General features: G+C 50.7%; 2 protein-coding genes across 15 annotated transcripts in view; one reads left to right on the top strand and one right to left on the bottom strand.

Moving 5' to 3' along the window:
• LOC114012512 (translation initiation factor IF-2-like) lies at nt 1-24117 on the bottom strand. Of its 14 annotated transcripts, none has more exons than XR_008749132.1 (4): nt 18013-19061; nt 16762-16894; nt 2348-4095; nt 1-2184 (listed from the first exon to the last, which is right to left on the bottom strand). XR_008749132.1 is itself a non-coding variant. In XM_055815964.1 (2 exons), exons 1-2 carry the CDS (start codon nt 19059-19061, stop codon nt 4089-4091), a joined length of 1056 nt encoding a protein of 351 aa, XP_055671939.1. In that variant the 3' UTR covers nt 1-4088. The 14 variants fall into 14 exon arrangements, 1 of the variants encoding a protein (XP_055671939.1); XR_008749134.1 differs by having other exon boundaries at nt 1-755; XR_008749133.1 differs by having other exon boundaries at nt 1-2471; nt 3270-4095.
• The window catches only part of BCL11A (BCL11 transcription factor A), a 69464-nt gene continuing 63595 nt past the window's right edge, over nt 19003-24871 (top strand). The window contains 1 exon segment of the mRNA XM_013300139.3: nt 19003-19585. Coding sequence (XP_013155593.1) covers nt 19531-19585 — 55 coding nt within the window. The 5' untranslated portion in view covers nt 19003-19530.

Raw genomic sequence — 24871 nt, 5'->3', positions numbered from 1 at the left:
TGTTTGTGTACATCTTTATTTGATAGTCCAGGTCTTTTAAAAATCTTCCTCCATAAGCAGGGAATTCTTTAAAAATAATTGACAGGACAAAATAAATATGCAATGTGCTGGTATCTGTTAGTCGTTTTCTTGCTACTTTTTCAACTTCATGCTAAACATTTCTGAATTCTTTTTTCATTTTAAGTAGGAAACAGGTTTATTAATCTGAAAGCAACAACTAGAGAAAATGAGGCCAGTGAATGCTTTGAGTTTTCAATAAATATTTAGCTCACTGAAATAGCCACACATGGTAAATAGCACTTGCTTTCATGAAAAAAGACCTGTACCTTTAGTGGAATATACACTTAATTTTAAAAAGAGTAAGAGACCTAATTTTTATCTGTATCATTTGAACTAGAAGGAGGTTATGAATTGATATTGCTTTCATTTTAGGTGGAAGGTATAAAGGTAAAATTATATAAAATGGCGTGAATTAATTGAATGTACCATGTTTAAAAAAAATAAAAAGAGCTCCACACAGTGCTCTTTTTCTTTAAGGTAACGTAAGTCTTCCATAAGTACAATATACACCTGGTTTCTGTAATTATTTTACATTCACACAATAAACAGTTTCAAAAGTAAAAAAGGGGCATCTGTGTTTGAACCAACAAAATCCAAATTGGGGAATTCAGAGCTTAGGATGCAAATCTCCACGGAGTATCTGGTCCTGTGTTTTCTCGAGCCTGCCTACCGTAAAGTCACCTAAAAAGAGAGAACTGCAAGAACAATAATACAGATCAGAACAAAGTAATTTAAAGTCAGATTTACAGATTTCTGCCTGTATTTCTCAGCTTAAATAACAACCCTGGTAAGCAAATTCTGATCTTAAACGATAAAGACTTTTTTTTTCTTTTTTCCCCCAGGTATCTTATGAAATCAGCTATTGCTCTTGTGCATGATGTGCTCTGATGAATCAGACATAGTATTTGGCTCTTGAGGCTGTTTCAGTGGCCCTGCTTTTTTAAATTAGATGAAGGCAGGGACACAATCTGTGCAGAGAACACAAAAAGATTTAAGAAAACAGTACAGTGTAGAGCACAATTTTTTTAGAATAGTTGATGCCTGACCCACACCCCCATGCACACATGTGTCAGTGCACATACACCCATGGACACACTTCCATTTACTTTCTAAGAGACCGCACTGGCGGCCAGTTCACCTTTCCACCAAGTTCAAGGGTCACTGAAACACCTCTTCTTTGGGAAACTGTGCTGGTGTTCTTGCCATGGGGAATTGTTGAGGAGTGACACAAGAAGTCACTCCTCCATGAGATGAACACATAACCTCTGTGGGGTCCTGTCTCCTGCTGGCCGAAGGAGCTGGTACATGAACTTGGGGTCTTTACACTGAGTGGGTATTTTTAGAGTGTTTACTATTTGTGGTATTGTTGTCTAGCTACAGGAGTATTAAGGAATTCATAAGACCAAGTGTTTGCTTTAAAATACCTTGTGGGTGAGCTTTTATTGCTCAGGAATGGCACCACACGGACAGACCCTAGGAACAAAGTCCTCACACTATCTACAGAACAGGTATGGCACAAGCAGTGGCACATTAAGTTTTCCTCTTCTATCTTCCCCTGCCACCAGCCCAATCTCAGGAAGGACAAGCTCAGGAGGAAGAGGGCACCCCAGAGTCTGTGCTGTTTCACAGAAACCAGCATCAGGGCTACCTGTTGAGGTGGATTTGGAGGCATATTTGATGCACTTCCATGGGGCTTTTCCCAGAGGCTACTTGGGATTGGGCTCTTGGCAGCTTCTGAAAGCATCCTTCCTAGAAGCAGAGGCAATTTTTGGGCAGTCGCTGCCTGTTGCATGAATCCACACCGAGCAGGCTTTACAAATGTTTCTGACTCCAGCACCTAGAGCTGTAATACACCTTTGTGAATCAGTTCTATCCCTTCAGTTAGGGGAGGGGTGCAGTTTCCAACAGAGAGTGAGCACTGGTGAGGAGCTGGAAACTGGAAAAGCCATTTCTGCAGAACAAAATAACCTGTTGGGTGTTTCCTTAATGACAGTCCTCTCCTTTATTTGCATCTCACTTAGAGTGGCATACTGCTTTTCGCATGTCTGTCCTGGGCTGCTTTGTAACACAGAGGCACTGTCCCAAACGCTTTCCATCCCAAAGTCTGGCTGGCTGCTTGCTTTCCTGAAAAACCAAGCCCAGGACAGGCTGAAAAAGCCATCAGCCCTGTCAGCTCTCAGGAGATGTGCTTATCTACCTGGCTGACATGCTGTTTTCAAGAAAGCCTTGGTAGGGTCTAGCCCTTAGGCTAGAATGGCTCAGGCTTAGAATGGAAACACTGACAAACCCTTAATATGATGATATTGGCAGCTTCCACCGTAGGGTGGTGTTCTGCTGCGGTAACTTCTTAGTCACAGAAGGACCACTCGAAGTACAGCACAGGTCCTCATGCTTTGCTTATGTTCTGCACACTTGAAAAGGAAAACAAAAAGAAAATCTGGGAGTCTTATAAAAATGTATGTTTTTTCTCAGCGTAGCAGGGAGTTCTGAGTTGGCCTCACGCTGCACTCTTGGGGGCCGTAGCAGTTTAAGGGTTCAGGCTTACCTTGTCTCAAAGCACACATTTTGCCTTTTGAAACAGGAAAATCTTATGCCACAAAAATGGGCAGCTACTTTTTGATCACACACTCACAACGTTTTTTCATGTGTGAGACATGACATGCTCTGTCAAGCCACTGTATTCAAACTTCCCCTAATATATTTCATTTTTATTAGCGACAGAGGACAGGCGATTTGAATCTTAATACTACAGGGTGATCTGTATGTGAGGTGTAGAACACCTAGGCGTGCGCGAGGATACAGCTATTGCAATGAGCTCACACGCTTTGCATATAAATCTTGAGGCAGTTTGCTGTGCCCTGCCCTGCTAGGGACATTGGTAGAAATTAAAATGTGAGGGGTGCAGGCTACTTGTATGCCATTGTATTTCCATTTCTTATTAAGTTTTCGATTCCCCTCTTCCCTTACTGCATATTTATACTCCTGCCAAGTTCCATGGGAGCAGAAAAGCTGCTCCTCGTATTGTTAATATTTTTAAATGATGCTTTTGACGAGTTGGTCTTTCAGAGAGGAGAAAGCATTGGGCACTAGGCAGGCAAACAAAAACAATTTCTGCACTGCAGGATTACTGTCTAACATGTGCTTGTCCTGTGGGATGGAGCCATAACAGTTCACAGCTCTGCTGTCCTCACGCCCCTTGCAAAACTCACTCCAACCCAAGGTCTTCCAGTTCACGTCCTCCACGTGCCTGAACCTGGCCATTTGGTTTGATGGCTCCCTGCGCTCCAGAAATGCTCTCCCCTCCGATCCGTAGCTGGTAGGAGCAGAGTGTTCAGGGCAGGCTAGCTGAGCTGCTGTTAAGCAAGAAACGAAACAAACAGGTTAAAAAAAGTCTGGGCTCCCAGGTGTGTAAAGCTGAAAGAGAGCAAAGAAATAACTCCAGCTACACAGAAAGGAAAACAAAAAACCAAAACAAAAATATGTTTTGTTCTTTCCGTTAGAGCGTTAGCGCTGTGAGCTGAGTCTTGGGGAGCGGCAGGTGCCAGTATGGATGGATTCCCAGGGAAACTTGCTCCTGGCGTAGACCTGGGCAGGCACTGCGCTGCTGTGTGGCCTTCCTGGGACAGGCAGAGGCCTCCCTGCGCTCCCAGCCCATTTCAGAGCCTTGCCCCTGCAGCACCCGGCGAGGTCACCGAGTGTGCAGGCACTGGAGGAATGTGCTTTCAGCACTGGCAAAGCTTGATACCAGAGGAATCAGTCCTGTTTGGTTCCTCCGGTTTTCTCTGCAAAAAGGGACGGGGAAAGCAGAAAGATGAATTTCTTTTGCGATGGACACTAGCAATACAAAGCCCTACATAAAAGCTGGGTAAGATAAACTCTTCCCTCTTACCCTCCCACGCGGAGAACCAGAACAAGTTGTATATGCTGCGTTACCCTTATTTTGACGGCTCCAGGCATGCATGCATCTCAGGCTAGCTCCCTATCAGGGACAGTTTCCAGAGTATCATGTGGGAAGCAGGATCAAACTTTTAATCCCTGAAATGAAAAAGGACATCTAACTTTAATAGGGAAGGAAAAACATTTTGGGGCATTTGCAGATAAATAAAAGAAACAATGTTTGACAGTGTGGACGAAGTCCTGACCTGAAGCATGACGAACTGTACCAACGCCTTTTGTACAGCTAGAAGTTTATAGTGTTCTGGAGCATTGTTTATGTTGCTATAAAAAAAGGTGAGAAAATATATTCAGTTCCTTTCTGTTTCCCCCCATTGAGCAGATGGCAATTCATAGCTCAAATTGTTTTTTAAGCCATTTCACATTTTACTAATAAGTACAATATGTTTTTCAACAACAAAGGGGGCTTAGGCACTTCTGCAGAGGTTACGTCGTTGCTCAGGTAGCTCAGAAAGCAAAGAGTTTATGAATCCTGTTGCGTTATAAGGGTGAATGATTTCCAGTTACTTCTTACGTGGTGGAAAGCACTAGCTAAAAACTCTCCTACTTCTTCTTTCAAATTATTTCTAATTTTGGAGGCCACAAATAAGACAGTGTACTTACTTCAGCTGCCTAGATTTGAGATTGTTTCCATCAGCTAGGTTCCTGGTAAAACAAACCCCCCTTTTTAAGATGAATATTCTTTATATTTCAAGTGTATAACTACGTGTAGATGGCCATTGGGAAAAGCAAAGAAATATTCAGCAGTTCTATTTCAGGAAGTTTTGGTGCTTTAGAATGAAAACTGTTAATACTACATGCATTGGAAAATTCTCACCATTGCATCCGTGGTTTTATCAAAACCTGTTAAATTACGTGAGTGCAGAAATAAGGAAGAGTGGGTTTTGTTATTAATTGACACTCATTTGTAGCCGGCGTGTGGTGGCAGGTCCTCCAAACAAACCCCAAGACACAGATTAGAGCTGAAAGTTTTGGAAATGTTCTAAATCTTTGTAGCATTGCAGGAAGGAAGTGTAATATTAAACTGACAAATTGAATATATCTATTTTTTCAGTGTAATTCACAGTTTCTTCCTATTATTTTTTACTACCCGTGGAGATAAAGCAAACCAAATTCCTCAAAACAGAGAGAAATGTATTTCCAGGTACTTTTTCCCGTTAAGTAATATATCTCCCTTATACATGTGTGCCGTCAACTATTTATCCATTCCTTTTCTACACCACGTCTACAGCCAGAAATGTTGGCTATGCAAATATTGCAGAACCGACTCTGAACATATGCGCCGTGTTCCTATAGATACACAGGAAACTATATAATAATTAGAGCCTGCATATATTATCTCGTAATTATAATTTTACATAATCTGTTATATAATCTCGAGGCTGGTATGCGGTGGGAAAAAAAAAAAAAAGTGGTTATGTCAGAATTCCTCGGGAGAAAAATAAAATTGCTTGTCGATGGAAGCGGACGTCGTAGCAGCGAGGGCGGCGCGGCGGCTGGGAGCCACGCTGCGCTCTGTGCGGGCACAGCCCCCGGGCGCCGAGCGGCTCCGCACCCCTGTCGGCCCCCCAGCACCCCCCAGCTCGGCCGTCCGCCTGCGGGGAGCCGAGGGCCGCGGGGGGGGGGGGCAGAGCCCGTGGTGCGTGGCCGGGGGGAGCGGGGAGCCGAGCGCCAGCGCGGGGGAGCAGAGAAGAAACCGAAGCAGAGCTGGGAAGGTGACGAAGCGGCCGGCGCCGATTCATTGCCGGAGCCGCTGCTCGTTTCCAGCCATTGAAACGCGCCCGAGCCGCCCCGTCCCCGCTCGGAGCGGAGCGGGACGCGGCCCGGCCCCGCGGGAGCCGCTGCCCCGGGCCGGCGGGGCCGGAGCAGGCTGCAGCCGCTGCGCCTGCGGCACCGGCGGGGCCCTCCGCGGGGCCGGGGCCGCCGCCCGAACGGGGCAGGGGGCACCCACCCTGGGGAAAAAAAATACCAAACCCCCGAGCGCGCCGGGCGAGCGGCAAATAAATAAATAAATAAACCTCAAAGTACATCGGCTGCAATCGCCAGGCTTTCATTCCCAATAAACAGCAAGCTTTATAATTTCCAGGTGTTGGGGAAAGCCGTTGTCTTATAGTTTATAAATCCCTGCTGGCGGGAGGGAGGGGGAGAATCTTTGGAGGTGAATGAAATATCAAATCACGAGGCTCTGTGTAGGTTTATGATTGCATAAGAGGCTCGATCATTTCCATATATTGAAATGTGCCGTCCTTTCCGCGACTGCCCAGCCCTCGGAGGGAGAGAGACGCTCGATTCCGCCTTGATCAATGCTGACTGCGAAGCAAGGAGGAGGAGAAGGGGGGGACCAGGCTGGCACCAGATGGAGCAGGGTCTAGGGAAAGGTCAAGGTTAGCTCAGGCTGCTATTGAATCGGTTGCAGCCTCACAGATAGATCTCTGCCTCCGAGGCACCCACTGGGGCTTCTCAGAATCAAATCTAATAGAAAAGGCAGTCACAGAATGAAATCGCTTCATCTGAATGCTAAAATTGTTATTAGGCTACATTAGAGAGATACCAGGCACGTGATTACCAAAAAAGGAAGCATGCCTAGCAGTTTGCAACTGAAATAAAAGCTGTGAATATGTTGATAACCATCGGCAATGTGCAAGGATAATAGATAACAGGAGAGAGGGGCAGGGAGAGATGTGTGTGTGTAACGAACAGATTAACATATTGATGTGTATGTATGTATCTACACAAAATCATTTCTATACATATATGCGTCTGAGTGGGGGTGCATGTGTACCTAGGCAGACAGCAGCACTTGACTTGCGAGTCCTGCAGCGGCTGTGGTCCTCAGCGCTCTGAGGGCGTTTGTTAATTGATTCGGACAGCAGTTACAGACCAAGAAGCGGGGAGCTGACCTGGAGGAGAGGTTTGTTGGTGGGCCTTTGCAGGTCTCTACCTGCAGCCACCCTCAACTTGTGTTGTGGTGGCATGCTGGCACTTTGATTTTTAAGTTCTTGTGGAGACACGAGGCTCGGGCATTGCTCGAGGCCTCTCCTTTCTCATCTCGGGCAAAAGCCTGCAAGGAAGTGTTACTGGGTGCATACATGTGTGCACCCCCACCACCGCACACTGGATGCACGAGCGTGCCACAAGCATGCAACTTATATGTTTGGAGCAGCGATGCTGTCAGCTGGCTTTCAGAGATCAAAGTGAGCTCTTCCCCGTCACCCTCTCCTCCACATTACTGATTCTTTAACCTACAGTACAGCCATATCTTAAAGAAGGATTTAGTCTTGTAAAATAAATGCTGGCTACACTAGATTAAACATGATGACTGCACTCTAAGGGTTAATAAATTTAGAATTAACAGATCATCCCAGCTTGATACAGCTACTATAGATGATTTAATATGCAGCCTAAGCAGGTTGACAGTCAGCTCACAGATGCAGATAAGATCAAACAGTCTCTTGATTCAATAGATTGAATGGTTGTACTGAGTGTCTGGAAGGTGAGTGACAGTACGTATATGGCAGGGGTTCTGGTAAAGAAGGGCTTCGATTCCTCACTGCTGTGCACTGCACTGCTTTTCCTTTTCTAGCAGTCAACCTTTTCCAGCAATCAAACCTGGAGTTAACATGAAAAAAAGCCCATCTCAAATATAGTTCAGGAGGGTTATTTGAAGTTTTCAGTAATGAAAAGCTCCACGCTTTAATAGTAATCACCATTACTATTACTAGTCTGCACTTCAGGTTCCTTCTCCGTGGACAAGGCCATCGCCACCCACTCCGTCCCACAGGGAGTCTCATCTGTCCACGGGCTCTCTCTGTCTGTCCACACTAATCCCCTGCCCTGGCAGGCAGAAATGCACAAAAAGAAGGTATTTTGGTGACACCTCGCCCAAGGCAGCTCCTGGGGCTTGATGAGCGCAACCTTGCCCTAATGGGATCTGCCGTCCCCAGGCCTCAGCTGTAGGAAACCTCCATGGGTGCAGAGCGATGAAGACAATTCCCCTGCTTTCTTTCTCAGCTCTCTTGCTTTTCTGGCTTAAAAGTTAATGTCTGTAGTAACTCTTCTGTGGTTTATGTTTTCCTTCTTGCTCTCCTGTCCTATTTAAATGGGAACGTAAAACAGTCCTCGTGGAAGCTGGTAAGCAATGAGATGACAGAGTGGTCTCTAACAATTTTTATTATTTGATCAAGAGTAAAAGCTCCACCTGAACTATTAGATTTCACCGTATGAATACGTTTCCAGGCAATTTTAAAAACGCATATTATGCATGCAATAGACCGTCACAGGTCTGAATTGTATCTTATTGTGTTATATGGGGCCACCGCCATACCGACAGGAATGTTTGTGTTAAACTTACTGCACATCTGAATGCTTACAAATTAGCTGTATTGTTTACTTTGGGCTGTTTGGTTTTTTTGGTTGGTTGTTTTTTGGGGTTTTTTTAAATGCCCAAATGCGCAGTCCATGGTTTTGAGGGATGCCTTGCAAAAGGTTAGTGTAATAAGCGCTGCTTTGAATTTACCAGCAGAGCAAACCCAGATCACAGTTTCTCTTTGTGATTTTTAAAATGGTCTCGTGTACTTTTGCAAACGTTTACCTGTGAATTATACTTGCATTTTAATTTGGAAACCAGCGGTTCCTTTTAACCCCCCAAACGCTGCGTTAGAAAAGGGAGGGCCTTGGCATGGATTTCAGACTGCAGAGCTGTCCGGGAGCGTGCCCAGGTTTTCCCGAGCTCAGGGTGAGCCAGTCTGCTCCCCCTCCTCGCCTGGGAGCACCCCGCAGGTGAGCAGACGGGGGAGGCGCAGAAACCTTGCCCGTGCGCGGAGGGCGAGGCGGCAGCAAGCTGCCAGTGCCGCCCAGGCCGAGGGACGGGGGCTCGCGTCCCCCTTGCCAAAGAGATTCAGAAGGAGAAAAGCCCCCCAGGCCGTGGGAGCGAGCGGGAAGGCAGGCGCGACTTGGGAGAATTAGCGGCAATCAAAGGAGCGCGTTGCTCGGTGCCTGCCCTCTGCCGAGCCCTGCGCCGGGGGCCCCGCCGGGGCTGAGCCGCGCAGGGGGCAGCGGAGGGGCGCGGAGGGGCGGCCGGGCCCCGCGGATCCCCCCCGCGGCGGCGGGGCCGCTTCCCAAGGCGGAACCAGCGAAACCAGTTATCTGGCAGCAATTTGCATATTGATGGTGCCTCCCGCCGTTCTCCGTGATTGCTTTACAGGCAGGAAAGGTAACAGAAAAAATATATAACCCCTGTAAAAAAATAGCAAAAAGGCTCAGACGTGCACGGGGGCTCTGATAGAAGAGTAAGCCTTGTAAAGCCTGTGGCAGGAAATTTGTTTACCGAACAGTTTTTTGTCTTAGGATTCGAAGGCAGTTGTGCTTTTTTGGTCGGTTTTTGGTTGGGGTTTTTTTTGTGTGTGTTTTTTGTTTGTTGTTGGTTTGTGTTTTTTTTTAAGTTCCCAGGCTGAAGATGTGAGGTCCATGCTTCTGTGCAAACTGCTAGAGACAAGCACTGATCATTTCAGGGAAAAATAATTAGCCTCGTCGTATTCGCTGAATGTATACATCTAAGAAGAAGGCAATCCTTGGAGAATGGGAAAAGCATTCAATAGACACTTAAAAAGTATAGTGTCATGGTACATATATTTTTTAGTCCTGCTCATAAGCAATGTACAAATGTGCAGTACGGCTTTGAATATAAAAGCTAATTAGGTCTCAGTAGAGAATAGTTTCATTTTTATTGGCTCCGAGTACAACGGCTGTCTGAGATACACCTCAGTTCCGAGACACTTTCGCCTTCCTCCTAGGAACTGCCATGGCTGCGTCCCCATACATCCCTCCACCTTCAGACACCCTCAGTTCTGGGTAGCGTGAACCAGGGGTACTGGGGGGCTGTAGCTCGCCTCACCCCCATGCTGAGGAGCCCTCCAAAGCTGTTCAGGAGCAGAGGGTCGCAGCAGACCACACCGCTCCAGCCACATCTAGACCAAACTTCTCCCTGCTGCTGGTGGGGAGCAGCACTTTCAGGCTGGTGCTATGACATGGCCTGTGTTTCCCCAGAGTTTATCCACAGCGCCTATCGCTGCAGCCTCTGAGGGTGGTGTATTTCAGCACAGATAGGCTATGGATCTCTCTCTCCATGTGTTTACTTCTATTTCTCTCTCTCTCTAGGTGCTCAGATGCTGTGAAACTTAATACAATAGGGCAAATTAAAGTCTAAATTGTGAATACATTAATTTCAGTATGATAATATCAAACATTGTACGTGTTTCTGATTTCTGTATTTAATTTCCCTTACTTATTTTTTTTTTTTTACATGCTGGGGAATAGTTGCTCACTGAACAATAGCATTAGCACAATAACTCCCCCCAACTCCAGCATTCATACTTAATGCACATCAGCTTTCTATGTAATACTATACAATGTACTTGCACGTTATTTTAATTGAATGAAATCTTATTCATACTGGTGGTAGAAACCGTTCTTTTCACTGCAGTCAGAATTCATACTGTACCATAAAAATTATTTGTGCTGACACTAACAAATGGTGGCAAAACTATCCAGACAGCTCAAAGAAGTGGGCTCTTATCACAGGTTATTCACCACCTCTCCTGCTGCCCCTCAGCACTGTGTCCTTCCGTGCAGCTTTGGGCTATATGATAATACATTCTTCTGACTACAGAGAGTTGCATTAAAATATTATTGTAAGCATTCTAACAATTAAGCTGAAATAAATGCATGGAACAAATATGGCAAAGAAGAAAGCCCATGGTAAAGCTTTCCTTACTTTTAAATGCAGAGAAAGATCTCTGCTATCTCAACAATTAATTCTTTTTCATCTAGATCATCACACAAGCTACGCTATGTTCTGCAAAGCGTGTGCATTTCTTCTTTGCTAAAGCTAAACCGAAATGTCACCTGAAATAGTAATATAAAACGAATATAGAGAATTATGATTGTGTATGTTAAATTTCAGTTCAGTGCATCCTCAGTGACTAAAAGTTGAAGCTTTAAAAAGCAATGTAATAGACATTATTTACAGAAGATGTTAAGGCGCCAATCTAACAGCATGCTTGAGTACACGCTTACTTTAAGCATGTAAGTACAGCTGATGTGCCCAAAGACAAATATGTGCTTAAGAATTTTGCAGTACCCAAGGCCAAGTAGATTCCTCTGGTAGGGGATATATCGAGCAGGGTTAGAGGAGGAAAATCCTTTTTTATTGCACTGTCCTTCTCTACTGTCCCTCACACCAAGTGTGCTAGGAAGAAGAAAGGACTGTGTTCAGCAGCATACAAGAAAACAGCTATATCTTTCCCCATCCTGTGCAGCAAAACTAATTTCTCAATGGAAATTTCTCAACTGATTTTTTTTGATTGCTGATATTTGGTTTCTCAGGTTAGCAAATTATTTCTGTTATTCTACTTCTGTTTAAAATTGATTTGAGCTCTAGCTGGATTTATTCTTCAAGACAAAATGTCTGCAATTCCTCCTTTTCCCACCTGCCACATACAGAGTAGAACTTTCCAGATTTCCTCATAGGGAGGGTTTGACCTCCTTGGATCTAATCCTGCACAGAAGTGTGCAAAGCTTCTCCTTATGATCCTGAGAAGATCTTGTTCATAAACAACTGCTGTGCTAAAAGATCAGTAGTCAACCCGCAGATTTTAGTTGGTCAGGATCAGACTAAGTGTGTCCAGCAATCCTGCCCTTCTTCACTGATGAGCAGATACTTTGGAGATGAAGTGTGACTGTGTGCCGTCCTTGGACATGTGACTAGTTTAAACCTCGGTATTTGTTCTTGGTTTGAAACTCCCCAAGAGTCTGCCTCTGCGGGGCTGGGAGCCTCGCTTAGCCTTTGCTATCCATGTGACTTGCTTATCCCTTCCGAGTTCAGCTGCCTCTGTGCTGCTGGGCGCTATCTCCCTGTGGCCTGAATTGGCTGTAATTCTTCACCTCATGCTAGCTGGGCATCTCCCCAAACTTAGGAGCTAGAGTCAGAAAATGAATCAAAAAGATGTTTTGTGTCGATGACCTGTTTTCCTTCAAGCTCATAGGCTTGAAGGTAGTGACCTGCTTAGGTAAATTACTTGGGATCTCAGCAGTGACTCAAAAGGACTGACTTCTCTGTGCTTGTGCCATCATCAGTTTCTGTGAGGCCAAATAGAGCAGCCTTGATGAACGGGGGATTTGGGTGTGTGGAATATCTTGCTGAGGAGCCTGGCTTCTCAGCGCGCTTTGCTTCACTGTGACTTGTGCACAATAACCCTGCAGTAAGAGAGCCCAATGCTGCAGCCTGGCTTGGTCAAAACATTTCCTGAACCCAATGGAGATGATGCTCATGAGTTCGGGCATGTAGCATGGTGTCCCTGCTCTGTACCCATTTGGTGAGGTGGGGATGGAAACTTTGTGGGGTCTGGCTCCATGAGAGCAACCTGTGTGATCACAGCCTGTGGCTCATCTTTCTAGCCCTGGGCTTGTATTTTTCTGTCAGGGTCAAGGAAAACTGCAAGTCTGCATCTTAACCAACCATGCACACTTCAGCTTACTGTGATTTGAAGTGATAAACACCGCCTCTGAGAAGTTTAAAGCTAGAGAAAAGTGTTATAGAGAGCAATTGTCAGTCAAATCCTTTGTAACACAAAGTGATACTTAAGCTTACCCTCAATGTTCAAAGTTGCATGGCTCATCCCTTTTAAAGTGATGCCAATGCACATGTGAGACCCACTTCCACATGTTTTTTGGGGGAAGATAAAGCCCAGGAAGATGAAAAGATTATAAGAAACTGTTAGCAAAGATGATAGTGACCAACGGCCTGCCAGATGTTTTCCTGTCCCTAGCTATCCTTGCTGCATCTATAGGTAATGGAGTTGACCTATACACTGTGCTGTAACGTGCCAGAGCTGTATTTTGGATCATGGGTTCAGTGAGCATTTTCCATTCCCAGCGTGATGAGGTGTGTGACCAGCAGCATCTCGCGATGCAGCTGATGTACAAAGCAAACACATTTTATGAGCTTTAGTTCCCTCCTGTTCGATTCCTTTATGCCCTCTTTATCTTACACATTTAGGACTCTCTTTTGAGATAGACTTAAGTGCCATTTCTTGTTCACAGTCTCTTATCGGTGTATGGGTACACATAGGTGGGCAAGTGGGACACGTGTGCCCCAGGAACTCTCTGGGTAGCTGTGGCTTTAACTTGGGTACCTATATATATATGCTGTTCAGTATGGAGCTTCAGAAGAGCTAGAAGTACCAAATTCATACCCTAGATGTCAGTAAAAGAAAAAAACATTAAAACCCATTAAAAATCATTTTATAAAGGTCTGTGAATCAAGCAATGGGTTAGCCAATTATTCATAAGATAATTCCCTATATGGACTGACAGTCTGAGTCCCAAGTTTCAGCTCAATCAAATTTACACAGCCCAAGTTATAACCTCTTCAAGATGGGGATTGTAACAGGAGCACTGACAGACCTTAACTACTGTGCCTCTTTAGTAACGAAAGCTCAACTATTTCACTCGTGCGGTGGCTGCTGGTGCTACTATAATTAAGACTGTACGGATTTGCATTATAGGTCAAGTTCTGGGAGGTTTTAAATGCACGGAGTTTAAATCATGTTGCCTTGAAACCTGGGATAGAAACTGCCAGGAGCACGTTACATGTTTACTTATAAAAAAGATACCTAAATATTAAACATACAAAAGGACAAATAGCTGAGGAAGTACAAGAGCAGTACAAACTAAAACTGGTTTGGCAAAAATCAAAGATTTGATTAAAAATGAGATTTTATGGGCATTTACTGTTGCCTTATTCTGTCTGCCCATGCACAAACAAAACTGTTTGTATGCTTCAGAGGAGACTTTTTGCCATTCAAAAGTCTGTTTCCTGAGCGCTTTGTGCCATTTATTTTATAGTCATCCCCAGAAAGGCCAGTCAAGGTACGGGGCTCCATTGTGCTAGGTGCTGTGCAAGCAGAGGCAGGCTGAAGTCCCAGACCTTGCTGAAACCCATGGAAAACGTCTCCCCAGGTTCAGAGTTTTATTCTGGGTCCTGCCTAGGGCAAGCCGATAGCGAAATCTTTCTGTCACCTGGCGCTCAGATGTTTGTGATCCTGCACGGACTCGCTGCTGTGCGTGCTGTGCTTGTTAGTAAGCGCTTGCAGAATTGGAGTTTATTTTGAGCCTTTATTAAAAAGGGAAGGGGGGGGGAGAGAAAAGGAAAAGCAGTGTGCCCAAGTTTCTCATGTGGGAATACTAATGCACATACTATTTCTAGAACATGCAAGTCCTCTGCTCATTCACAGAGAGTCAGCCTGGTATGATAAGAGTTCCACCCACGTTGCCTCCGCCTGATTGAGACTATCAAGTCAGTGTCGGAAAGCACCCCGCGCGATCTGCCGTTATATAATGCAGCCCAGCTCTAGAGAACTGGCAGAATTTTGGAATTTGTATTTGGTCCTAATGTTCTGTACGGAGTTGGCAAGTGAGATTCCTGCTCTGAATGAATGACAGTTGGAGCTTCGAAGCAGGAACATTTGCCCACCAAAGTTGCTGAACTCACCCACTGCCAAGTCTGTCACTAAATTAGCAGATAAGCAGGGACAGCAGTATGCGGTACAAACTGTGTCACGATCCTTTGCGCCCTTGGGTCCCGATCCTGTGTGGGAGGGCCACGGAGTGCCTGTCTGTGAGACAGAGGAAGGCCACGCTTCTCAATTTTAGGCAGTTTTATCTCCTTTCTACAGCAACCTCTAAGCATCTCACATGTTGCTTGGAGGGAGGATCACACTGTTTCCCAGGCAGAGTGCTGAGGCACAGAGGAAAGGGACAGATACATTTTGGCAAGATTTAAATGTTAAATACCTATGGTGTAAATGTTCTCCCCTGGGCACTCTGCCCTGCTGCTGCAGGTTCCTGCCCCTGCCCTGGGACAGCAGAGCAGGATGGGTGCCCACCTCTGCTCTCAGCTGCTCCAGGGCGTTAGCTGGTGTCTCAGGGCTCTGGTTCCCAGGGGACAGACTGAAGCGGGATGGCTGCTCAGCTGATGAGGCAGACCCTTCTCTGAGGGTTCTCCTCGTAGGCAGCCTGAAAACCACCATGGCCCTGGTTTCAGCGTATACCTCAGAGTCTGCCCACGTGCAGCGGAGATGGGGGGCCACAACTTCTCCAGCTGACATTGCTCTGGGGCTGAGAGTCTATGGCCAAAGAGCAGCTGGTAAATGGCTGGGGGTGACAGCAGCTCAAACCGCTGCAGCAGGACTGCGGGGCATCCTTCATGGCTTGGGCGGAGAAAGGTTGTGGAGGAGTAGAAGGTGACACAGAAGTTTGTGTCAGTCCTCAGAGCCTAATCACTGGGTCACCTTCAGTGCTGGCCTGGGTTTGTTTTCACCCGCCCTTCTCATCTACCAGCATTTCTAGGTGTTAGCAGTCAGTACACAAGCATTTCTAACGGCTTTTACCCACCACGTTCACTAGGTTCTTTAGTACCACCGAGTGAAGTGACACTGCCGTGTAACAGGCACAGGAGAGGCTGAAGATGCTCCGTGTGCCAGAGGTGCGGTGGTGGTGGCTGCGCCGGGCGCGGGGAGCAGAGGGGACGATGCAGGAGGAGCAGCGCTTGGGGTGCAGGGGGGGTGCACTGCCCCTGCTCCCACAGCTCTCCTGAAGCACTCTCGCCTCCGGCCGCCCCCGGGCTCTGCCCCCCGGGCTCGGCGCCCGGCCCTGCCTTTGCCACCGGTGCGGGGGCGAGCTCGGAGGCCGCCCCCCGGGCCCGGCCCGGAGTGCGGGAGCGGTCCCCGTGGCGCTGACCCCGCCGCCAGGCTGGCCGGCAGCGCGGGGGCCATCCCGGCCCCACTTCCCCGGGGCTGGCCGGGCCGAGGTGTGCGGGGGGTCCCGGCGGGGGGCGGCGCTCGGCTCGGGGCCGGCGGGGCACGGAGCCCCCCCTACCTGGGGCGGTCTGCAACGGGGCGGCTTTCCCGGAGGGAGCGTGTCCGGGGGGCGGGGAGCCCGGTCCGGCGGCCGGAGGTGGCCCCGTACCCCTCCCCATCACGAAGGCAGAGCCCCGGCGCTGGGGCTGAGGCTGTAGCAAAGTCCCTCGCAAGAGCTGTTTGTTGACCACATTCACGTTCAGAGCCCTGAAGCTAAAAGCACTTTACACCATAAAATAAAAGCACTGTCTTTTTTTCTAAAAGGTTACGTCTGGAGGCCACGCTGCTCATACTTCATACAGAAAACTACTGAAAGGGCTATGAAATCCTCTATGATTTACACTCCCTCTCAGTGCATTAGGATATAGATCTACTCGACTCTAAAAATACTGTGGAGTTTCTAACCGACGTGAATATATGTGCATTATTTCAGAAAGTCTGTTAGAAAACTTGTCAACACATTATAAAGCATAAACCAGGACTTGGCCATTAAATACAGAGATCAGAGACAGAATATATACTGCAGGAAGTACCGAGAAAAGTCCCTCCATTCAAAAAAGGTCTATTAGCTAAAAGTTTACACACAATATACACCAAAGGGTTTAGAGAGAGCCCGTGGACCGTAATTACAAGGCATAAATGGAATCAGTAAGGGCTTTAGGGTCCCCAGCGCAGTTAACTGGGCTGCCAGAAAATAATTTTAATATTGTCATAATTTATTACCCACCGAAAGCCACATCAAGGATTGTAAATATAGTTACTTCGCGTCCACGACTGCTCGTTAAACAGCCTCGTTCCCTTCCCCTAAAAACACAATAAAATAAAAACCCACCTGCATTATTAATCTGCGGTCATGCCATGTTAAAAATGTCTTCTGACTCCTTTTCTTTCTTGAGGTTTGTTATCTCCCTCCAATCACATGACAATGCGAAGCGCTGGGGAGGGGGGACGGGGACAGCACAGCACTGTTGCGATCAAATGCTAATATTAATCATTCTCCAGCCAGGGCGAAATATTGTTTTTAGAGGCAGCGAGTTTCCATTTAATTTGAAGCATTTTACGGTGCTGGAATTAAGGGCATGCTAATGGTAGGAACATCCTCGCTGCCATTCATGAAAGCATCTGTAAAATTAGCTCCTGACTGTAGGTTTTAAGATGCGGTCTGGGAAGTCGCCTCTGGAATCTCCAAGACGGTGCGATAATAAAACAGATTTAGTTGTAACTAAGTGCTTAATTTGCTATGATTTTTTAAAAGAAAATCAATGAAACATTGCCCGTTATTTATTGGGAATAACCACAGATAGGTATTCTGATGCAGGCTGGCTTGAGAGAGCGCGCAACTGCGTAATGAATTGTAATTCAGAGGACTGTTAACTGTGAACCACAGAACCTTTCAGGGGTAATAAAGTCATTACTTTTTACATTGCAGCCACCTTGAAGAGCTTTATACGTGCCATTAGGTATAAATCAAGCCCCGTACAGACACCTCTCCGCTAGACACGCATGCCTGCGCGGGTGCGCCCGCCGAACGCGCGGGGCTGCAGCAGCCGGCCCCGAGAGGCGGCGGGCGCCCAGGAGGAGCAGCGCGGCTATTGTCACCTGCGGCCGGGTCCCCCGGGAAGTCCCGCAGGACAGGCGCTTCCCCCGCTGCAGCCCGCGCCGCCGGGGTGGCTCTCCCGGCCGGGCCCGCCCGCGGCTCCGCGCACCGGCGGGGCTGCCCGGCGGCGGGGGGGGGGGGGGGGGGGGGGCGGCGGGCGGAGCCGCGGGCGGCGCGGGGGGACCTGCTGGCGGGAAGCTGAAACCGTCCCACGTCGGAGCGATTCGCCCCGGCCTCTGACAGCTCCGCCGCCGTGCTCGCCTCGCCAACAGGTCCCCGGCCGCCCCCTCGGTTCCCCGGGCGGCATGAGGGCGATCGCGGCGCCGCGCGTTAAACCCCGTCTTACGGCGGCGGGCGGGCGGCTCCTCGCCCCCCCGCCCGGCTCTCCCGCCGCTCCGGCTCCCCGCCTCCGTCCCGGGCTCCGTTATCCCTCTCGCAGCCGCACTTGGCTCCGAACGCCCCTTCGCCTCCGGAGCTTATTCCTACCGCAACCTGCTCCCGCCCCGTGCCGGCAGCCTCCGCGTCTCTCCCTCCGTTTTCGGCGAAGTTGCAGCCGCCGCCGCCGCATCCTCCCAACTCCAGCCACTTCTCGGTGCCTCCCGCCGCCGCCGCTCCCCCCGCCTCCCCGCCCTCCCCCGGTGCCAACCCGCCGCTCCGCCGCCGGCAGTCCCGCGTTTCGCTTTCGTTAGGAGGTGCCGGCTGCGGGCAGGGCTCGGAGAGCCGGCCGGGGAGGGGGGCTCCGGGCAGGCGGGCGAGGGAAGCCGGCGGGGAAAGCTGCGAGGTCCCGCCGCCCCGCTGCTCCCCCTTCCCGCCCCGCTCCTGCGGCTTCGCCTCCCGTGCCCGCCGCCTCCTCGCTGCCGAAACTCCGCTCGCTTCTCCCCCGGGCCGCCCCGGGGCACGGAGCCCGGCTGGGCGGCGGGGCAAGGCCCGCCGCTCCCCGCCGAAGTTTCCCGCGGGCCGCGGCCCCGGGCCGAGCCCCGGCAGCCCCCCGGCTCTCCGCGGGGCCGCCGCCGTCCCCCGGGGCCGGGCCGCGGCTCCCGGGAGGAGGGGACTCTGCGGCTTCGAGGCGGGCGGGGGCGGGGGGGGGGGGGGGAGCGGGGAAGCCGGGAGCCGGATGGCCCCCCCCTGCTTTTTGGGTGGTCTCCGGTCCTACCTGGCTTCCCCCAGCTCTCACACCTCCTCGGCACATCCCGAGGCCAGCCTGCCCCGCAGCCCTCCCTGTCCGCCTTTGGCTTCCCCGATGGCTTTGCTTTTCCAGCGGGGGTGTGCGTGCGCTGCCGCTGCCTGCCTGCCTGCTCGCTTTCTCCCCCTCGCTTTCCTCCCTTCTTTCTCCGCGTGTGCGTGTTCAATTCCCCACCCGCGCCCCTCTCCCGGCTCCCCTCCTGCACCCGCTCCGCCGCGGCCACTCGCGGGTCCGGCCGCCGCCCCCCTCCGCCCCCGGCCCCCCCGGCTCCATTCGGCAGCGTGCGCCGGGCGGCCGGTGCACCCCCCCCCGCCGCGCCCCCTCCCCTCTCCCCCCTGCGATCACTGTCCATTGGCTTGTCCTGCTCTCTTTTTCATGTCCAGCCCCTGATGAGTGTCCATTGGTGTTGCCTTCGCCTTCCCTCCTCCCCTCTCCCCGGCTTGCCCTGCCCATGTTTTGTATGTCTCTGTCCATCCAGGCTCCTGACGTTCAAGTTCGCAGGGACGTCACGTCCGCACTTGAACTTGCAGCTCAGGGGGGCTTTTGCCATTTTTTTCATCTCTCTCTCTCCTTCTCTCTCTCCCTCTCTCTCCCTCTCCCTCTCTCTCTCTCTTTTTTTTCCCTTGCACAAAAAAAAAAAAAAGCCATGACTGCTATCCCACAATTCATCTTCCCTGCGCCATCTTTGTATTATTTCTAATTTATTTTGGATGTCAAAAGACATTGATGAAGATATTTTCTCTGGAGTCTCCTTCCTCTCTAACCCGTCTCTCCCGATGTGAACCGAGCGACTCACAAGCCACCGAAGCCACCAACCCACCATGTCGCGCCGCAAGCAAGGCAAACCCCAGCACTTAAGCAAACGGGAATTTTCACGTAAGTAACCCGGAGAGCAATTTATTTAATTTCCCCTTCACGGATTTAATTTTTAATTTGAGCGAGAGCAGGGCGGGGGAGTGTGGAAATAATAAAAGTGAGAGCGAGTGAGCGAGTCGGGGGAAAAAAAAAATGAACTCAACGCCGGCTCGGGATTATCGGCATTCCGGGTAATTTCTCCCTCTCTAATTTAATCACCTTGATCACTTTTCTTCTCTTTCTCTCCGTGCCCCTCGCCCGCCGGCGCGCAGCGCCCGTGCCCCGCTCCCTTCTCCCCACTCGCCTCCCGCTCGCCCCGCTCTTTGGCGGCAAGAGCGGCAGCTCTCGCCCCGGCACCAGGAGCGGCGGCAGCCGCCCCGCACGGGCTAGGTGCGGGGCTGCCGGGGGCAAAACCGGCCCAAAGTGCGAAGAAATTCCTGCGGGAGCGGCGGGCTGGGCGCCGGACGCCGTGGCCGGCCGGGCGGGAGCTGCGGGGCGAGCCAAAGTCCGGCGGCCGGAGCCCCTCCGCTGCCGGCGGGCTCGCCCCTCCGCCTCGCCCGCCCCGCGGCACCCTCTCGGGGGGGGGGAGAGCCGAGCCGGGCAGCCTCCCTTTTGTTTCCGCCGCGGGGTGGCCGTCCCGCCGCCCCCCGCTCCCCGCCGCCCCGGGCCGGCGCCGTGCGGGGCTCCGCCACCCCGACCTCGCCCCGCGCCCGCCCGGCCGCCGCTCCGGCTCGGGCTGGGGCGGGGGGCGGCACCGGGCGGCGAGGGAGCCGAGCCGCGCCGCGCCGCGCCGGGAGGGATTCCCTCCTCGCCCTCGCTTCGCGTTTTCCCGCTCGCTTACTATTTTTTGGAAGATTTTCAAAAAAAAAAGTGGAAGTGGATTTTGATTGGGAAAAATCTCGTGTCTGAATGTTTACAAGCACCGCGTGTGCGGGGAGCCTCCTGCCAACAAACACAGGCGAGAGCGAGCCCGGGCTGAGCACACACACACGCACACACGCACGCACACACACACACACACACACACACACACACTCTCGCACCCTCGCACGGCCCTTCCTCGCCGCCGCGTTTCAACCCCAAACCAAATCCACTCTCCCCGGGAGAGAAAAAGCAAACCCGACCCCCTGCACACCGTTCGCAACAAAAACTCTCCGGCTCCCTCCCTCCAGCCGCCGCCACACACACCAGGGCTAGATGCAAGATAAGCGGGAGCGCTCTTTGCACAACAAAAGGCAACTCGAGCTGGAAAGGTTTGGGGCGAGGGGGGTGGGAAGGAAGGGAGGAAAAAAAAAAAAAAAGAGAAATCCCCTTTTCCTCGGCGTGAGCTGGGGGGGGGGGGGGGGGGGGGGGAAGGGAAATGTTGCATGCTTCTCCTCGCTCCTTTTTCCTCTCCTTCTTTTTCTTGATTTCTTCCTTTCCCCCCCATTACTCCCGGCGGGTTTTGTTCCCTCCCAGGGATGGCAGAAAACCCAGGGCGATTTCTTCCTGTCAGCGATCCCCGGCTCCCTCATCCCTTCGCCAAAAAAAATCCCAAAACAACCAACCCCCGCCCCCCAAAAAACTTTATGCGGCGATTTCTCTCCCCACGGCTGCACCGACGTTCCCGGCCAGGTCCGCACATGGAGCCCCGAGCGAAGCGCAGGCAGCGCGGCAGGGCCGGCCGGGGAGCGCTGCCCTGCCCCAAGTTTTCCCTGACCCCCGGGTGTGTGTGTGTGCGGTGTCGGGTGCTCGGTCTCTCCTGTCGGTCCGTGTCCGTCCCCCGTCCCCCCGCCCCGGTCGTTTTCTCCCTCTTTCCCCGCCACTTCTCGGGGCTTTTCTTTCTCGTTGAGTTGCTCGGCGCTGTGTTGGGGTAGGGGTTGCAACAGCAGGGGACTCGCTTCTGGGGGCGCGGCCCCCTCCCGAGATGGGGGACGGGGGGGCCCTTCCCCGCGCCGGGATGCCCGGCGGCCCCGGGAGCGGGGTGTGGGGAAGGGGATCGCGGCGTGGCGGGGCCCGGCTCGGCGCGGGCGGGCGGGTGCCCGCGGCTCCTTCTCGCTGATGCCCGCGGGCCGGCGCGGAGTTTCCGCACGTGTGGGGCGGGAGCGGCGGCTGGGACGGGCCCGGGGAGGGGGTGGGGGGGCTCCCTCCGGTGAGAGCCGCCCCGGGGATGGGGAGGGGGGTGGGCCGGCAGACGGCGGGGGGAACGGGAGGCCGGGCCGGGGGAGCGGGGAGCCGGGGGCTGCGCGCCGGGGTCGGGCGGCGGAGGCGGCGGGCGGGCCGCCTGCCCGATTCGGTCGCTAGGAGGCACAGCGAGATCAAACAACCGGGCAGCCCCGCGAACTTGAACCTGGCCGGCTCCTCCGCTGCCTCTCGGCCGGCGGGAGGGGGAGGGCGCCCAGCTCCCTCCCCCCGCACCCCCCGCACCCCCCCCCCTCCTTCTTCTTTGTTCTTAATTTTGCGCGGAGTTTGCTTGCTCCGGGAGGCAGCGGGTGATGCTCGCCGGCCCTCTCCCCGGCTCCCCCCCGCCCCTACGTGTTGGCGATTTCCATTGTAACCCCCAAGCCCCCCCTCCACTTGCACCGCACGACCCCAGGACTCAAACTTTAGGATTAAACGGCCCCTTCTCCGTCCTTGCCGCGGTGCGGTTGCGGGAGATGCCCCGGCGGCGCGGATGCGCTTCCCCGCACCGTGCCGTGGCATCCCCCCCTCCCCGCCCCATCAGCCCCGGTACCTCCTTTCTCCCGACACTCCAAAATCCATCCCGCTTTTGCCACAGAGACGGTGCGGTTGTTTTGGTGACTGGGAACGGGGAAGAAGGGGGGAGTAGGAGGGCGAAGGGGGGAAGCTGAAAAGACATGTTGGTGGAAGGGCAATTTGCATGAAAAATAGGGACGGATGATTAGGGACCCAGGCAGGGAATTCTGATTGCCCCAGAATTAAAAGACATCCTGCAAATCAGTGGTGAGGCCAGGTGAATTGTGTTCTGGCGTTTTCTTTGTAAACCCGGTTATTTTCTATTTTGTTTTAAAAGTAGCAGTAATAATAAGAACATATTTTTGCTGGCTCTGCCTCCGTTAGGAGCCAAATGTTTTGCAGTGAACATGGTGCCAGCCGTATTTCATACGTTAGTATATAATTCTTGTTAATTAGCAATAATTTACGTTAAGAGCATAGAAAATGTTGAGGTTACAGGTTTTATATCTGTACATTTGATCATCGTGTTATTTTCAAGAACTTTGCCTCCTATAAAATTAATTAGGTGAAATGTGGAGGTGTAATCAGCAACCTCTGAATTACCACTTCATTTCCTGGTTTTGATTGTAAATCAGCCCAGTCGGTACAGACTTTAGCAAAGTCTATTTTTGTTTAGTGCTACTTTGAACTGTCTGGTGTCGAAGCAGCGGGTTACCTTCCCCGGCTAAATAATACTGACAGCGTCAGAAAGAAATCAGGCCGCGGGAAAACATTATAATTGAGTAATGATTATGCAGAGCTCCTCGCTAAGCCAGTTGTAAGGGGAATATGGGTTATTTTGTGTCTTGTGCTGCGGAGAGTTGGTGAGCTAGAAGTTAGATTTGCAAAATACCTTTGTCTGAGGCGTGCAGCGAGCTACTGGTGGAATTAGTCCTGCAATAATTTACTCCCTCTGTCCGAATGCAAGGAGCGGCTGGGGAGAAAAACGCCATGCCCGGCAATCCCGCAGAAACACCCTGCTCCTCTCCCGGCTTCCCGAGGAGTGTGACATGCACGTTGTGCGTCCTGTCTTGTCGGTCTGTAAGTTTAGGAGAAAACCCCAGCGACTAAGATATTGTTTTTATTAATACGAGTGTAACCTTCATATTCCTGTGGTTGACCTTACGTTAAATTAGAAGTAGTACTAGAGGCAAGAAATGATGGACTGGATCGCTGTGTCCTAGTTGGAGCTGAGGTGCGGCGAGGTAGTGTGCTCTTTCAATATTATTTTACGCAGCACAACTGGGAGCTACTCTAGATCTTCCTCCTCAATATTCAGCCTAGGTAGGGTTGAAATAAATTTAACCTGAGTTCACTGGATTTTTGCACTTTATCAAAATCAGTTCCAATATCGTGCAGTCAAATTAAAATCTATTTTTTGATTCTCTGTGGCTTTAAGTTCATTAAACGTGAAATTGGCAGCCAGCTAAAGAAGGTCAGGCTGATTAACTGTTTAGGAGTTGTATTCCGTCTCACTTGCATTACCTGGCAGTGTTTTGAGGTAGGTTGTATTGGTAGTACCCTCTCCTCCTGCTCGCTGCTGTTAGCGTGCGTGGTGTATTGCGCAGATAGAGGAATACCGACATGCTGCTGGTAATTATTTATTTATTTTTTCCCTCCCCTCGTGAAAGGCAATAGTGATGGAGACTGCACCGAGATTGCCAGCGTATTTCTCTGCAAACTTAACGGGGAAAAAAAAAAAAAAAAAGCCAACAGAAAAGAGAGCCACGTCTGCCTTGTTAGAGCACCCACTGACGATTCTCTGAGCAGAAATAGCCTCATAATGAAGCTTTTTGGAGCTCATTCAGAAAATTTGTCAACTTTGACAACATTAGGCAAGGTATTTTGAGTTTAAAGAAGGCACTTCTTGCTGTTGCGAGGAAATGTGGCAGTTGCTTGGCCACGCTGATTTTTAGATGCTGAGGGCCACCAGTGCTAACACGTTCAAGGTAATTTAGGCATTCCTTTATTTTAGGATAAAAAAGGGAAAATGACTAATTGCCTTGTTTCCTTAAGTACTAAAAAATATCCCGTCTAGCTAACATCTCTGGGCAGACTCGGTTGTGAATTTGATGTTTACTTGCATTCTGAGGAGCAGCTGAAAAGTGAAAGGTGCCTCCCCCCGCCCCGCAGGCATTCCTGCTGCACTTGCTTTGTATAATTTTGGTTTCTGCCTTTTATTTATGTATTCATCTCGTCCCCTGTCTCCCCCACAAAGAACTCCTGGCTTTCAAATTATTAAATTGGAAGCCGCAAACGTGCTGAGAGGGATAGTGACACAAATACACGTGCATACGTCTGCACGTGTGTTATAAGGGGGCTGTATGTGCCCCGGGTGGTGCGGCTGTGTGGTCTAGCTCTCCTTCTTTTTCCTTATACACACACACACACACACACACACACACACACACAAACTTTCATGCTACCTGCATGGCCTGTGTAGGCAACATGCAGTATCTGTATGTTGAAACACCTTTTGTCTGCACCTGCACCCGTGCAGTTCAGGCTTCTGAATTTTAGAAAGTAGGTCTGGCTGTGGAAAATACATACCCATGTGTGTGTGAGAGAGTGTGCGCAGTGCTTTTAGCTTTG

This window comes from Falco peregrinus, chromosome 11 (assembly GCF_023634155.1).
Source record: "Falco peregrinus isolate bFalPer1 chromosome 11, bFalPer1.pri, whole genome shotgun sequence".
Lineage (NCBI taxonomy): Eukaryota > Metazoa > Chordata > Aves > Falconiformes > Falconidae > Falco > Falco peregrinus.
Note: the sequence above shows the minus strand (reverse complement) of the source record. Positions and strands in the feature narration are given on the sequence as shown.

What these genes read in the sequence shown, in the direction of transcription:
- LOC114012512 (XM_055815964.1), bottom strand. Translation starts at nt 19,061, where the DNA reads ATGGACAGTGATCGCAGGGGGGAGAGGGGAGGGGGCGCGGCGGGGGGG.